The sequence below is a fragment of the Anopheles coluzzii genome, chromosome 2, assembly GCF_943734685.1.
Source record: "Anopheles coluzzii chromosome 2, AcolN3, whole genome shotgun sequence".
NCBI classification, from domain to species: Eukaryota; Metazoa; Arthropoda; class Insecta; order Diptera; family Culicidae; genus Anopheles; species Anopheles coluzzii.
In genome coordinates this window covers 42,298,998-42,312,370 of record NC_064670.1, presented here as the reverse complement: position 1 = coordinate 42,312,370, position 13,373 = coordinate 42,298,998, and the positions used below count along the sequence as shown (strand labels likewise).

General features: G+C 48.4%; 4 protein-coding genes across 6 annotated transcripts; 2 read left to right on the top strand and 2 right to left on the bottom strand.

Moving 5' to 3' along the window:
- Positions 1-23: 23 nt before the first annotated feature.
- Positions 24-2,199, bottom strand: LOC120951828 (uncharacterized). 2 transcript variants are annotated; one of them, XM_040370786.2, is made up of 4 exons: positions 1,925-2,199; positions 1,462-1,852; positions 1,079-1,387; positions 24-980 (listed from the first exon to the last, which is right to left on the bottom strand). In XM_040370786.2, the coding sequence occupies exons 3-4, from the start codon at positions 1,287-1,289 to the stop codon at positions 196-198; spliced, it is 996 nt and encodes a 331-aa protein (XP_040226720.2). In that variant the 5' UTR covers positions 1,290-1,387; positions 1,462-1,852; positions 1,925-2,199; the 3' UTR covers positions 24-195. Both variants share the same exon structure in this region, with proteins under 2 accessions (XP_040226720.2, XP_040226721.1).
- A 325-nt stretch (positions 2,200-2,524) lies between these two features.
- LOC120953619 (terminal uridylyltransferase Tailor-like) lies at positions 2,525-4,520 on the top strand. Its single transcript, XM_040373746.2, has 4 exons — positions 2,525-2,690; positions 2,758-3,739; positions 3,808-3,966; positions 4,033-4,520. Exons 1-4 carry the CDS (start codon positions 2,688-2,690, stop codon positions 4,494-4,496), a joined length of 1,608 nt encoding a protein of 535 aa, XP_040229680.2. The 5' UTR covers positions 2,525-2,687; the 3' UTR covers positions 4,497-4,520.
- Positions 4,489-5,312, bottom strand: LOC120953620 (39S ribosomal protein L51, mitochondrial). Of its 2 annotated transcripts, XM_040373747.2 has the most exons (3): positions 5,211-5,312; positions 4,923-5,132; positions 4,489-4,850 (listed from the first exon to the last, which is right to left on the bottom strand). In XM_040373747.2, the coding sequence occupies exons 2-3, from the start codon at positions 5,123-5,125 to the stop codon at positions 4,562-4,564; spliced, it is 492 nt and encodes a 163-aa protein (XP_040229681.1). In that variant the 5' UTR covers positions 5,126-5,132; positions 5,211-5,312; the 3' UTR covers positions 4,489-4,561. The 2 variants fall into 2 exon arrangements, with proteins under 2 accessions (XP_040229681.1, XP_049463382.1); XM_049607425.1 differs by lacking the exon at positions 5,211-5,312 and having other exon boundaries at positions 4,923-5,204.
- Positions 5,313-5,569: 257 nt separating this feature from the next.
- LOC120953618 (importin-5) lies at positions 5,570-12,854 on the top strand. The gene is made up of 5 exons (XM_040373745.2): positions 5,570-6,060; positions 7,139-9,728; positions 9,946-10,070; positions 10,399-10,586; positions 10,836-12,854. Exons 1-5 carry the CDS (start codon positions 5,977-5,979, stop codon positions 11,176-11,178), a joined length of 3,330 nt encoding a protein of 1,109 aa, XP_040229679.1. The 5' UTR covers positions 5,570-5,976; the 3' UTR covers positions 11,179-12,854.
- Positions 12,855-13,373: the final 519 nt, after the last annotated feature.

Below are 13,373 nucleotides of genomic sequence, written 5' to 3'. Positions count from 1 at the left end.
CTGAACTAAGCACAACTAAAAGGTTACAAACAAAACATCCAAACTTTATTCCTAACACATTAAATATTTGTTGAAACGTAAAAACCTCGGCGCAGCCGCGTAACGGTTACCGCACTCGTTGATCACCCGAGACCCGAATGCCCCGGGTGAACGGTCGTCGTGCCCTAGCCGCGATGGCGCGGCCCTTTCGCTCCGTCACACGGTCGCCCTCGACGGACAGCTCGGGTGACGTCCAGGGCTGTCGCACTCTGCGAACAACCCAGAGCCACAATGTTGCGCGACGCTGTCCGTCTCCACAACAGTATGTAACGCATCGAATCTGCAAACATCGTCATGAATGTGCAGCAAATTATGCACGTTGCTGTCTAATAGTACTGGGCTGTACACGTTTCCATAAGCTTCCACAAACCTATGCAATAAATCATCAGCCATTGCCCATTTGTCGCAATGGTACGAGGTGGACAGGAAAGTAACCGCCAAGAACAACAACATAAAATGTTGGTACGCTGCCTCGTTAAGTCGGCCCTTTAGAACCACGAAACCAGCCACCAACAGAAACATTCTATGCTCTGAAGCTTTCCAGAAGGGAACGTACCGAAGGTCGCGCAGTTTATGCTGAAAGTCTGAAGGAAGCTTCAACAGTCGCAAGTGCGCCGACACTTTACGTTGTTGCTGTGGTGTTAACATGCACTGTACGCCAGGAAATCTTTCCATCCACAACTGCATTAATTTCGCCTCAACACCCTTATAGATAAGTTGCACTTCTTCGGCCGCAATCAAATCGCGTATGATGTCACAGCGATCCATTGTAGTAAGGAGCGTAGGATTGATCACATGGGTCGGGTATTTATCTTCGCAAAAATCTTCATGATTTCGTGACTGGCGCTCTGCATCATATCGGCAAAATATTTGGTTTTGTTCCATTTCCCCTTCGATTGTGCACTTCATACAGGCACTAATGGCATTGCGCGGTTCAACACCTGTAAGAAAATTTATCAAAAAATAGTTATTAATTACACTGCAAATATATCATATGTAATTAAGTGTGATCTTTACCAGCACGCCAACCAGCACCTACCTGAAATAAATGCACGCGCTGGAACGTCTGCTATAATCGAACGCGGGCACACCCAGTAAGCGCGAGCTCCTATGATCACTTTTGTCCTATTCAGCTTGTTCATTTCCTCCACAAACGGCCGTAAAAACTCTTCGACGAATACTGGTTGTGATTCGCCACAAAACATCGCAACTGTCATCACCGGAGTATTCGGCTCGTTATTAATCTTCATGAGGATCGGCCAAAATTGGCTCCGACTACTTTTACGCAGTGGCAGGCCGTCCACAAAAAAAGTCCAACTCAAATCCTTCCTGAATTGGCTGAACTTTGCTATAATAAAAACGATGAATAGGATAAGTGCATGGCCATAAGTGTACGGTGATCAATGAATACCACATTCTTACCGAAAATATGATAGCAGGCATTTTTCAATACCCTGGTACCACAGCTGCCCACCTGCGATTGACGTTAGCACTATTTCCGGTGCTGTGGTCGCTGGTGTGCTCATGAACGCCCGTGCATCTTGGGGCACTTGGAGATTATGCTGTCGCAAATGATCCAGCAACCAGTTCAAACTGCGATGAGGTAGCCCACTTTGCAAAGCCCACATCCTCAACCCATCCTCGAACGAAAGGTCCCCGTACGGAGCATCTGACGTTGCCTCTTCGACATACATATCATCCGAGTCGCTTTCCTTTCCGCTATTTTGGCATACCGATCGTAGCGCATCAATCCCTTCCATGGGCACCGGATCGGCTTCGTGCTCGTGTGGCACAACATCATCCGCTCGGTCAGCTAAATATGGTCGTAGGAGCGATTTTAAAACAATGATCGTTTTGTCCACTCGTCCGTTCATGAGACACTTACCAACTATCCGTGGTTGCGGTTGCCAAGCAAGGCGGAACTCCATTTCCCCCAAACGCCGTTTATAGGCCCGGGAAGCTGCGTGGTACACCGTGACACAAGGCGTGTCTTGGTTGGAAGCCATTTTCACGTTTCTCGAAACACTTGCGATGGACGGAAGAACACTTGTTGACGAGCAGTTTGCTTTTGTTTATGCTTTCTATCGTTACCACAACAGCGCTTCAGCTTAGGCCACACACGAGAAAGATATGGCCGGCATGCGCGCCAACATGTCAACAACTTTCATAGCCCGCTTAGGCAGCGCTCTAGCAACAATCGAACGCAACATCGAACATGAAAAATGTACGGGATGTGACATGTTCGATTTATTGGTTATCAAATCGAACATGTCAAATCCCATACATTTTTCATGTTCGATGTCGTGTTCGATTGCTGCTAGAGCGCTGCCTTAGTCGCGGGGTAGGAAATAATACAGGGGTCGGGCAGATCGCACAATAATGTAGCAGGACAGAAGGAAAAGGAGCGAGAGACAATGAGTTTTTTTTGTCGCTTTGCAATGCGGTATATGTCAGCCATTTACGCGTTACAAACCACATGAATCAGAGCACTACCTAAGTTCCCAAGATGACATTGCAGCAATACGCGCGTACAGTTCGTTGAACGAGTTCGAATCTTTTGTTTATGTTATTCCTGTCCTATTGCTTCACCAGACCTTTTACCTGTTGTGCGCGTTTTTTTTTTCTTGACCACATTTTACTGTAACAAAATGGTAAGAAGAACCGAGAAAATATTTCTTATTTAAAGCCACACTAACATGAATCACATTTATCTTCTAGTCGAAGGACTATTTAGCAACTAATTTGTTAATCGAAACACTGACGCTCAATCTGGCGTCCTACGAGCCGGGTCCCAAAACCATCGACACATTTACCCTGGACCAGATAGAAAAGCTGATGAAAAAACTAGAACAATTTCTGGCCTCATGCAAGCTCGTTCCATTCGAAGAAGATGGATCGCACAGGGATAAGATTATGATGTGTTTTTATCAACAACCGGATGCAGTACGTTGCCGGCATTGTAATGAAAGTTTTACCGAATATGTAGCTGCCACACAGCATATCCAGATACACGATCATGGAAAAGAACAGAATCCCGAACACAAAGCAATGCCGGAGGACCAACCGAATGTAGCTCCTGCTAGTAATCGCGAAACCGTACAGATCGAGAACCGGCCCAATGGTAACTCTGCGACAAATGGGGAAAAGCCACAGAAACAAAGAGAACTTGTGCCCAGTTTGGATGTTCTGAAAAAGAGGTGCTTGGCGAAACAGAATTTTAAGTACAGCAAAAGTTTGAAGAAATTTCTGAAGAAAAATATCGATATTGTTATTGACATGGCGCTGGCAGAGGGCGATGAGGTTAAAAGCGCTTCGGAGAACAAAATGATGGTAGAACAGTTGGTAGAATGCCTAAAACCCCATTACCCAGCAGTCAAATGCTATCCGTTTGGGTCTCGCATCGTCGGTACCGGTTGTGCTACGAGTGATCTGGACATTTTCGTCGATCTGCAAGAAGTGTACTATGGGCGAAACGATAAGCCCGGCGTGGAAAGTATAACGGAATCGATCCTGAAGGTAGAGAAAATCCTAAAAAATACAAAGCAGTGGACTATCGACGAAATCATTCTGAATTGCCGCGTACCATTGCTAAGAGTTATTAGCCACGAGTTCGGCATCCAATGTGATTTAACGTTCAGCAATGGATTGGCGCACCGGAACTCGTTGTTGCTAGAATATATGTTTGATTTACAACCAACGAGTAAGTAAAGTTGCATCGAGCTGTTTTATATATTTCAAACAATTGTATTATCATGTTTTCAATTGCAGGTCGTATGTTGGTGTGCTATTTGAAGCAATGGAGCCGAGAAAGATCGCTGAATGGGTACACTATCTCGCTGATGGTAATCTTTCTCTTCCAACTGATGGACTGCTTACCATCCGTGGCATCACTGCAGCTAGATCCAAAAAATGACCTCATCATTGATGGTAAAATATGCTGGCTTTGTGCGTATCTGCATTCGTCAATCGGTAACTCGAGCTTGTTTTTTGCAGGTTGGAATGCAGGATTTGCGACGCCTACTTTGGAGGAACTGAACATAAAACTGGAACTGTCCGAGATGAAGGAACTAGCAGACAATTTTTTCCAGTTGTACAGTTTTCGCAGTTTTTATACCAGCTGGTTCACGCTGGAAACTCAAATCATTAGCCCTTTTCATGGACCGTCTTGGGGTTGTCCGCTGTTGAAGAAACATTTCGGCTCACCGAATTACTCTAAAGTACCGGCAACAATGGAACGGCTCAAGCGCTACCTTTTAGAACATAAACATGACACGAGCTCCAAATACCAATTTGCTTACGATAGACTATTGGTCGTGCAGGATCCGTTCGAGCTGTGCCACAATGTAGCGAAAGCCATGACGCCAGAAGTGGCCATACGGATTGTACACTCCTTTGAACTGAGCGCGAAGCTGCTCTATGCAGAAAGTAACAAACAAAACCACTCTAACGTTGAATAAAGCCACCAATTTCATTTTATTAAATGTCTATAGTAGGAGATACTAGTGCGAGTAACGATGCAATCTTACACATTCGAAAATCCTGTCTTCGTTTTTCGGTTCAGGAAGCGGTACAGATATGAAATGCGCTTCTCCATATCACGCCATTTCGTTGGCCTGGCGACCGGGTAGATCGTCCGGCTAAGCATTTTTCGCTTTCGCAGCAGCACCTGATACTCGTTGCCGGACACACCGCGGAGCCAAGCCGGCACAGAGTACAGCACACGGGTAGGATGGAGCCGATCGTCGCCAAGAATATCGATATAATCGTTCTGGCCGAACAGTGCACGTTTCTCGCACCAAGCGTTCTTGGGTCTGAAAGCAAAATCATTCAAAAAACAGTCAGGGGATTCTTTATGGGTAGAATAATGATTGGGAAAAACTTACTTGTAATCGGGCATTGGCAGCTTCTGTCCGTTATCTAGATGGGGTAGAAGACCCCGTTGCAGTATTTTGTCCTCATAACCGTACCGCCGAATGAGCGGTCCGCGAGCCACTTTGTCGGCATGATAGCGATACCGGACAGCGGTAACTTGCGGTTTCCAGAAGCATTTTGCCAGCGATGTGAGTATGCTACCAGCAAAGGCCATTTTGTTCCTGAGGGAAGGGAATGAAAACCTTTTTCCAATTAAACAAACATCTGTTTTTATCAAACTTTGTTACAAAACCACTAACCAATTCACGTTGTTTTGGCCTGTGAAAAAGAACAACAAAGTACCTGTCAACGATTTTCAGCGAAATTCCACACATCAAACAAGGTAGATACACTCAAGGTAGGCCTTTTTAATTGCTTTCTAGAAAATGTATTGTTTGCAGCATTTGATTAACAGATTTTAACATTTATTTGTCTATGATTTCACCAGAAAATTATTTCTATACATTCACGTGCTGCTTCTATACAATCGTTCAATCAAAATTATGAATATGTTGAACAGTGGTCGATTCAGCACAGCATACCGGCACTTTGACATCTTTCCAACCGTCACCTTGGCCAATGCACACAGGGCTGACAACATAGGAAACGGGGAGGAAAAAATGCGCGTTTCTTCTTCCTCCCGGAACGATGCGCGCTCTTTTCGCAGCTGTCTCGTTTTCGCTCCTCGTGGACACGCGCTAGTCGGTGAAAATTGCGGCGCATGCAGTGAAGGGATTTACGCTTAGCGGTGCTCGACGGAAGAGAAAAACGTGCAACGAAACTTGCAGTCCCGCCGTGAAGGTGTCGTCAGAGCGGCAGTGCAGTGTGATAAGCAGTCAGCAGAGCAGCCGGTCGGGGTGGAAGGCAAGCAGAGCTACGCCCGGAGCACGGAAGTAGCGCACACCCCCCGCAGAGGGACACACGCACACGAAACCCCCTTCCAAGAAAGGCACCGACAACGAGACTCTCGATCGCAGCGGCGAAACGCATTGCCGTCCAACGTGGGTTGCAGATAGATGCGAAATAATGGCCGCCTTAGACCAGGACAACTTTCAGCAGCTGATGGGCTCGCTCCTGTCTACGGACAATGATGTTCGTACGAAAGCAGAGGTACGTAAGGGTTGTGGCGCAGTCGGTTCCAAGGTCGGCATCGGAGCCAAAAGCTGCACACGCTGGGCACGAGTTTTCTCAGCTTCGCCGCACACCCATGCACATTTTGGTACGTGTGTGTGTGCGGCATGTGTTTCCGGTTCCTGTTTTTTTGCTCGCCGGGGAGCAAATGGTGTGTTTTTATTTGGATAGTGCATCATCCGGGACGGGCGTCTATTACACCACGAAAGGATTCCCAAAAACTGCGATGATAACAACGCAAATGAGTCATCGTCTGATTTGTGCCTCTTTTCGGTGCCACAAAAACGTGCCCATGTATGCCCATTGCACTGGCAAATGTAACTATTTGTAAGGCATGCGTAGCGGAAAAGGTAGGGCAGAGGGAATCTTATTGTTATTTTGGTCGCACGACGGGCGTGACCTTCCGGTGCGGGAATCGCATTTGCATGCCATGAAACGTTCGCACCACGATGATTCGATTCGCACACACACACACACCCCGATCGACGTGATGACGAATAACTGTCGAAAAGAAGGAATGATAAGAACAGTAGCGGAAACGGTGGCAGAGAGGTAGCTGCCCAAAGTCAAAGGAAATCGCGCCAGCATGTGCTTTTTTGGAAGACGTACGCCTCACAGCGCCATCACAGTGAACACATACCACCTACGGTGACTAGATCTGTGCGTGTGTGTGCGTGTGTGTGCGCTGGTGGGGTTTACATGATTAACGTTCGTGTCTACGCCAGACCGACGGTGCCCGTCGTTGCATGGGAGATGGGTGGTGTTGGCGTTGCTATCGATGCACACATTGTCCAAATGTATGTCTCTGTCGTGAAAGTCGCATTTTATCGATTTTACAGTGCTGCTTGACGTGCTGCCCGATGTCACCTTACGTCGTTTGAAGTTTGTTTGTGTGTTTTTTTTTTCTAAATGACTTCCTTTTTTCTAATTTATTTGCACGTGCGCCTGACATGTTGACATTTGCCGAAACGAAAAACAAAAAAATCTCGGATGTTCTATTGAAAACACAATTGGCGAATGCAATACGAACGCGATCGCGTCACAATATATCCCGCAGGAGGTTTACAATGCATTGCCGTGCGAGACAAAGGTTCCGCACCTGCTCGGTACGGTACAGAACCCACAGATGGCGGAAGATGCCCGAATGCTGTCGGCCGTCCTGCTGCGCCGGCTGTTCTCTTCCGAGTTTCACGAATTTTACGAGCCGCTGCCGCCGGAAGCGCGGGACCAGCTGAAGCAACAGATACTGCTGACGCTGCAACAGAACGAGTCGGGCAGCATGCGGCGAAAGATCTGCGAGATGGTGGCCGAGGTCGCCCGGTGCCTGATCGACGACGACGGCAACAACGAGTGGCCCGAGTTTCTGCAATTCCTGTTCCACTGCCACAACAGTGCGAACGTGCAGCTGCAGGAGGCCGCCCTGCGCATATTTGCCTCGGTGCCGGGCATCTTCGGCAACCAGCAGGCCCAGCATCTGCCGCTGATCAAGCAAATGTTCATCAAGTATCTGGAGCCCACGTCCGACCAGGAGGTGCGCTTCCAGGCGGTTCGCGCGTACGGCGCGTTCGTGCTGCTGCACGACAAGGAGGAGGACGTGCAGCGCCAGTTTGCCGATCTGCTGCCGCAGATCATCATGATCACGGCGGAGAGCATCGAGCTGGGCGACCCGCAGAACCTGATGCAGCTGCTGATCGACATGGCCGAGGGCGTGCCCAAGTTCTTCCGTCCGCAGCTGGAGCCGATCTTCGAGCTCTGCATGAAGGTGTTCAGCACGGTCGACATGGAGGACAACCTGCGCCATCTGGCGCTCGAGATGATGGTGTCGCTGGCGGAGAACGCCCCGGCGATGGTGCGCAAGCGGGCGGCCAAGTATGTGACCGCGCTGGTGCCCCTGATCCTGCAGATGATGACCGACCTGGAGGACGACGACGAGTGGTCGGTGTCGGACAAGATCACCGAGGACGACACGAGCGACAACAACGTGATCGCCGAGTCGGCGCTGGATCGGTTGGCGTGCGGGCTCGGCGGCAAAACGATCCTGCCGCACATCGTAAACAACATTCCAAACATGCTGCTCAGCCCGGACTGGAAGCAGCGGCACGCGGCCCTGATGGCCATCTCGGCCGCCGGCGAGGGCTGCCAGAAACAGATGGAGGCGATGCTGGAGAACATTATGCAGGGCGTGCTGAAGTATCTGGTCGATCCGCACCCGCGCGTACGGTACGCGGCCTGTAACGCGATCGGCCAGATGGCGACCGACTTTGCGCCCATCTTCGAGAAGAAGTTCCACGAGCAGGTCATACCGGGGCTGCTGAACCTGCTGGACGACGTGGAGAACCCGCGCGTGCAGGCGCACGCCGGCGCGGCGCTGGTGAACTTCAGCGAGGACTGCCCGAAGAACATCCTGACGCGCTATCTGGACGCGATCATGGCGAAGCTCGAACTGATTCTGACCACCAAGTTCAAGGAGCTGGTGGAGAAGGGCACCAAGCTGGTGCTGGAGCAGGTGGTAACGACGATCGCGTCCGTGGCGGACACGACCGAGAAGGACTTCGTGGTGTACTACGACCGGCTGATGCCGTCGCTGAAGTACATCATCAAGAACGGCAACACGGACGAGCTGAAGCTGCTGCGTGGCAAGACGATCGAGTGCGTCAGCCTGATCGGGCTGGCGGTCGGGGCGGAAAAGTTCATGTCGGACGCGTCGGACGTGATGGACATGCTGCTGAAGACGCACACCGAGGGCGACCTGCCGGACGACGATCCGCAAACGTCCTACCTGATATCGGCCTGGGCGCGCATCTGCAAAATTCTGGGCAAGCAGTTCGAGCAGTTCCTGCCGCTGGTCATGGGGCCGGTCATGCGGACCGCCTCGATGAAGCCGGAGGTGGCGCTGCTCGACAACGACGAGATGCAGGGTGTCGAGAACGACAGCAACTGGCAGTTCGTGAATCTCGGCGAGCAGCAGAACTTTGTCATCCGGACGGCCGGCCTGGAGGACAAGGCGTCCGCCTGCGAGATGCTGGTGTGCTACGCCCGCGAGCTGAAAGAAGGGTTCGCCAACTACGCGGAGGAGGTGGTGCGGTTGATGGTGCCGATGTTGAAGTTCTACTTCCACGACGGTGTCCGGTCGGCGGCCGCCGAATCGCTCCCGTACCTGCTCGACTGCGCCAAGATCAAGGGGCCAAAGTACCTCGAGGGCATGTGGCTGTACATCTGTCCCGAGCTGCTGAAGGCGATCGACTCCGAACCGGAGGCGGACGTGCTGACCGAGCTGCTGCACTCGCTCGCCCGCTGCATCGAGACGCTCGGGGCGGCCTGCCTGTCGAACGAGGCGATGGAGGAGGTGCTGAAGATCATCGACAAGTTCATGAAGCAGCACTTCGAGAAGGAGGAAAAGCGTGCCCAGGCCCGGAAGGAGGAAGACTACGACGACGGCGTCGAGGAGCAGCTGGCCGAGGAGGACGATGCGGACATCTATCTGCTGTCGCGCATCTCCGACATCATCCATTCGCTGTTCGTCACGTACAAGGATGCGTTCCTGCCGTCGTTCCAGCGCGTGGTGCCGCACTTTGTGAAGCTGCTGCAGGCCACGAACCCGTGGGCGGACCGGCAATGGGGATTGTGCATATTCGACGATCTCATCGGTAAGTGCTGCTGGTAATTGGTGGTGGGTGTTGGGAGTTAAACATTTCCTTTAAACATGATGAAACTTGAATCATACGTATGATCTTGCGATGATTAACCACTTTTATTATGGCTTAACCTTTTCTGAACGATAAGAGCGCGTAGAAAAGAAGCGAATGTGAAAGAGTGCGAGTATTTGACGAGTCTATTTTTTATGTTCTCCTTCCTTGGAAACAGAATATACTGGCCCATTGTGCGTACAGTATCAGCCTTATTTCCTGCAGCCAATGTTGGAATATATCAAGGACGAGCAGCCGGAAGTACGACAGGCAGCGGTTTATGGATGCGGTGTGCTAGGCCAGGTAAGATATTTCACAACGAAGCGAGCAGTAAGAAGTCTTTCAACTTGACTCATAAAAATTTACCCACAAGTTGTGTGTTGTGAAAAGGGGTGACCATTGAACCATGTGCCGCTCTTTTTAAAGGTTAGGGCGTAACAACTTCCAACTGCTTTAAAGTAGATCTTTCAAGTGTTAGCACAGCAAATGTGGGTCATTAAAAAAAAAAAAAAAGGATGCATGGTGTCGTGAAAATTGTTATAGTTTGTGGTTCGGTTGGTTGGTTTCTCGTGTGTTTGGTCTTCGTTTTCCGTCGCGGTTAATCGCATATGCAATTGCTCTCAATTCACAGTTCGGTGGGGAGCAGTTTGCCGTTACATGTGCGCAGGCCATCTCGCTGCTGGTGGAAGTCATCATGGCACCGGACAGCCGCGAACCGGAGAACGTGAACCCAACGGAAAACGCCATCTCAGCCGTGACGAAGATATTGAAATACAACAACACAGCGATCACTAATCCGGACGAAATCATTGCGCTTTGGTAAGTGTTGACCGATGTATAGAGATCAGTTTGATGCTATCTAGAAAGGGATGAAGGGAAGTAACCATGATGACAAAGGATATATACCCGTCTTACCAGACACGTCTGGATGGTGAGCAAATTTCTGTAATATGGCTTAACCTTTTCTGATGTTATACATTTCTTCATCTGCTGATCGTCCTTCCGATAATCGAGTTTTTAGTGCGTTACAATGTGCTTAACGAATGCTCACTCCCGTTCCTCCCTCAGGTTCACCTGGCTGCCCGTTGGCGAGGACGAAGACGAAGCGGTGTACGTGTACGGCTATCTGTGCGATCTGATCCAAGCGAATCATCCAGTCATACTCGGGGAAAACAACGTAAACTTACCGCGCATCGTTTCGATCATTGCGTCCTGTTTCTACCGGGAGGCGGTAACCGTGCCGCACCCCGAAGCCGAACGGATGCTTTCGATCGTGAAGCAGATTGAGAGCAATCCGGACCTATTCCAGGCATGCATCAACACACTGACCGCCGAACAGAAGGCGGCCCTCGAAGGAGCTTACCGGGCGGCGGCAGCAGTGACGGCGGCCGCAACTGGTGTGACGCAGTAGAGACCAGCGCCGGAAACAACAGCTGCTGCAACACCTTTTTCTCCCCCCTTTTCCTTTACCCTTTACTCTATTCCGTCGGATTGGCTCGCTCCAAGTGAGAGTGGAACACGCAATTTAACCTAAGTTTTGCAATAGTTTTTGCAGTTCTTTTTTTTTAAATTGGACATCCAAATTTTCATTATCATCATCATCATCACAGACAGCAAAGAATATAATCCTGTTAACGTGTGGTAAACAGAGGGTAAAAGATCGCTGGGGCGCGCACACATGATTCAGCTATGTAGTAAAAATAATGGCCAGCACAGTACCGGCTTAAGATTGTTTTGGGTTCCTAACTTTCAAGAAAAAAAAGGTCAAATGTTGCCAAGAGAACGAGAGAGGGAGAAAGCGTGTTAGCTTTCTAAATTTAAACCCTCTCGCTTATGAAGGTGCTCCACACATTTTCAATCTGTTCGGCGTTAAACCGATGTAACGATTGGTTGGTTGGTTGGACATTTCAAATGGCGCAGGATACAAATTCTAATTGTATGTTTTGTTTCGGTAACTCTGTAATATGTTGCTTTATAAGTCCAACATCAAAGAGAGAAGTAATTTCCGTTTAGTTTCGTACTGTCCCTTGTTTTGGCAGATTCTCAGGCAAATTGTGCGTAATAGTGGTCTGCCTTTCAGCGTATTTCATTTCGTTGGTTAGGTACCTCTCATCCTTTTGAAGTCCGTTTGTGATAAAAAGCTGTAACGCCCGGTGTTAATTGTGAGTAACAAATGTTTATTGTTAGATGGAAGGGTTTGTTTTCCGTTGCACGTTTGTCCCAGACAAATTCCCCTCCCCTCCCACTACATATTGTATTGGACTTGGACCAATATGATGTTCCTCCAGACATGCGGTTTTAGCAGTACGTTTGTAAATAAAAGGAAAAATAGCGGACATGTGGTGCGGTTCCGTTATTTAAACAGGATATGTTACAGACAGAAATCAGGACTGGGAAGCATTGTTGCTACCATTAACACAGTGAACAAAAAAGGACAACTTAAAGCCAGCACCTTTTGTTGTTGGTCGCTTTGTGTCAGGGAACCATAGGGGTATTAGAAGAACGAACGAACCGGCGGCTACATTGGCAGTTATTGTGCTGGAAGTACGGTTTACTGGATCACGGGCAGGTTGATTCTAGGTCTTGAATGATGTGCCGGTTAGTGAAGGAGTAAAGTATGTATGCGCACTGCAGAGAGTATGTTGCTTGATTGTACGGGCTAGGGTTAGTGAGCAAAATGCATCCTTTTTTTTTCTAGTGAAATATTATACCGCACACATCACTACAAGAAGTGAGCAAGCAGATATTACACCTACACCAGTGTTGAGCGCTACCAGTACACCCAGCAGAGTACACTTTTTCGCATTGCGATCTTAAAGATGAACCTCTTCGAGCACACTTTTCGGTAATGTTGCTGACTAGCGATAGTAACAGTTGAGAACCGGATAAGCGGTGATAAGGCAGAGCGTGGAGATACAGCCGAGGAGAAGTACTTTTCATGCTCGGCTGTAAAAGTGTAAGCGGTGCATTGCAAAACCAATAGATGGACCTACGATGGAATAGTTTCCTAAAAACTCTATTCAAATATTATTATTGGCAGTATGTCACACTGAGACGGAAAATATATTCTGATTAATCAAATCACTATTCTACGCGACTATCAGAATTAATTATCACTATCCGAAAACATTTGTTCCTAGAATTTAAAAGGCCCTTTTTAGTCTTGATTTGTTGATTAACTGATTGTGCTTCATGATTAATTAGTTTTAAGTCGTCCTAAGGGTATAAAAATGTATTCGGAATACATGTAATTCGTTAAGAATGTGGTCTGAAGTAGATCTGCTTAAATGGCATACGGATAGCAAATATGCTATATTTATATTGTTTATCTAACTATTCATTCAAATGAATTTTTGTTTTATGATTATGTAACGGCAATTCTCTCATTATTGAGAGCATTAAAGTAGTAGAAGCAACAGCGAATATATTATGCGTTTCGGGTACTATTTCATTTGCTATGTATTTTTTCATGCAATCATACTTTCTATGTACGATATCCTATGATAGCAGGAAATAAAATTTGAGCGGTTAATTTGAAATGCGTTTTCTTTCTTTGCCGCCTTGCATCTGACCACGCCAAGCGTTGTTTGAGGTATTTTCTGCTGT

Excerpts from the sequence above, each read along its gene's own strand:
- LOC120951828 (XM_040370786.2), bottom strand. The coding sequence starts at position 1,289 with ATGAAGATTAATAACGAGCCGAATACTCCGGTGATGACAGTTGCGATG. Across the intron at positions 981-1,078 it reads AGCGCGTGCATTTATTTCAG|GTGTTGAACCGCGCAATGCC; the intron begins GTAGGTGCTGGT and ends ATTTTCTTACAG.
- LOC120953618 (XM_040373745.2), top strand. The coding sequence starts at position 5,977 with ATGGCCGCCTTAGACCAGGACAACTTTCAGCAGCTGATGGGCTCGCTC. Across the intron at positions 6,061-7,138 it reads ATGTTCGTACGAAAGCAGAG|GAGGTTTACAATGCATTGCC; the intron begins GTACGTAAGGGT and ends TATATCCCGCAG. Across the intron at positions 10,071-10,398 it reads GATGCGGTGTGCTAGGCCAG|TTCGGTGGGGAGCAGTTTGC; the intron begins GTAAGATATTTC and ends CTCAATTCACAG.
- LOC120953619 (XM_040373746.2), top strand. Across the intron at positions 3,740-3,807 it reads GTTTGATTTACAACCAACGA|GTCGTATGTTGGTGTGCTAT; the intron begins GTAAGTAAAGTT and ends TTTCAATTGCAG. Across the intron at positions 3,967-4,032 it reads AAATGACCTCATCATTGATG|GTTGGAATGCAGGATTTGCG; the intron begins GTAAAATATGCT and ends TGTTTTTTGCAG.
- LOC120953620 (XM_040373747.2), bottom strand. The coding sequence starts at position 5,125 with ATGGCCTTTGCTGGTAGCATACTCACATCGCTGGCAAAATGCTTCTGG. Across the intron at positions 4,851-4,922 it reads CTGCCAATGCCCGATTACAA|ACCCAAGAACGCTTGGTGCG; the intron begins GTAAGTTTTTCC and ends TTTTGCTTTCAG.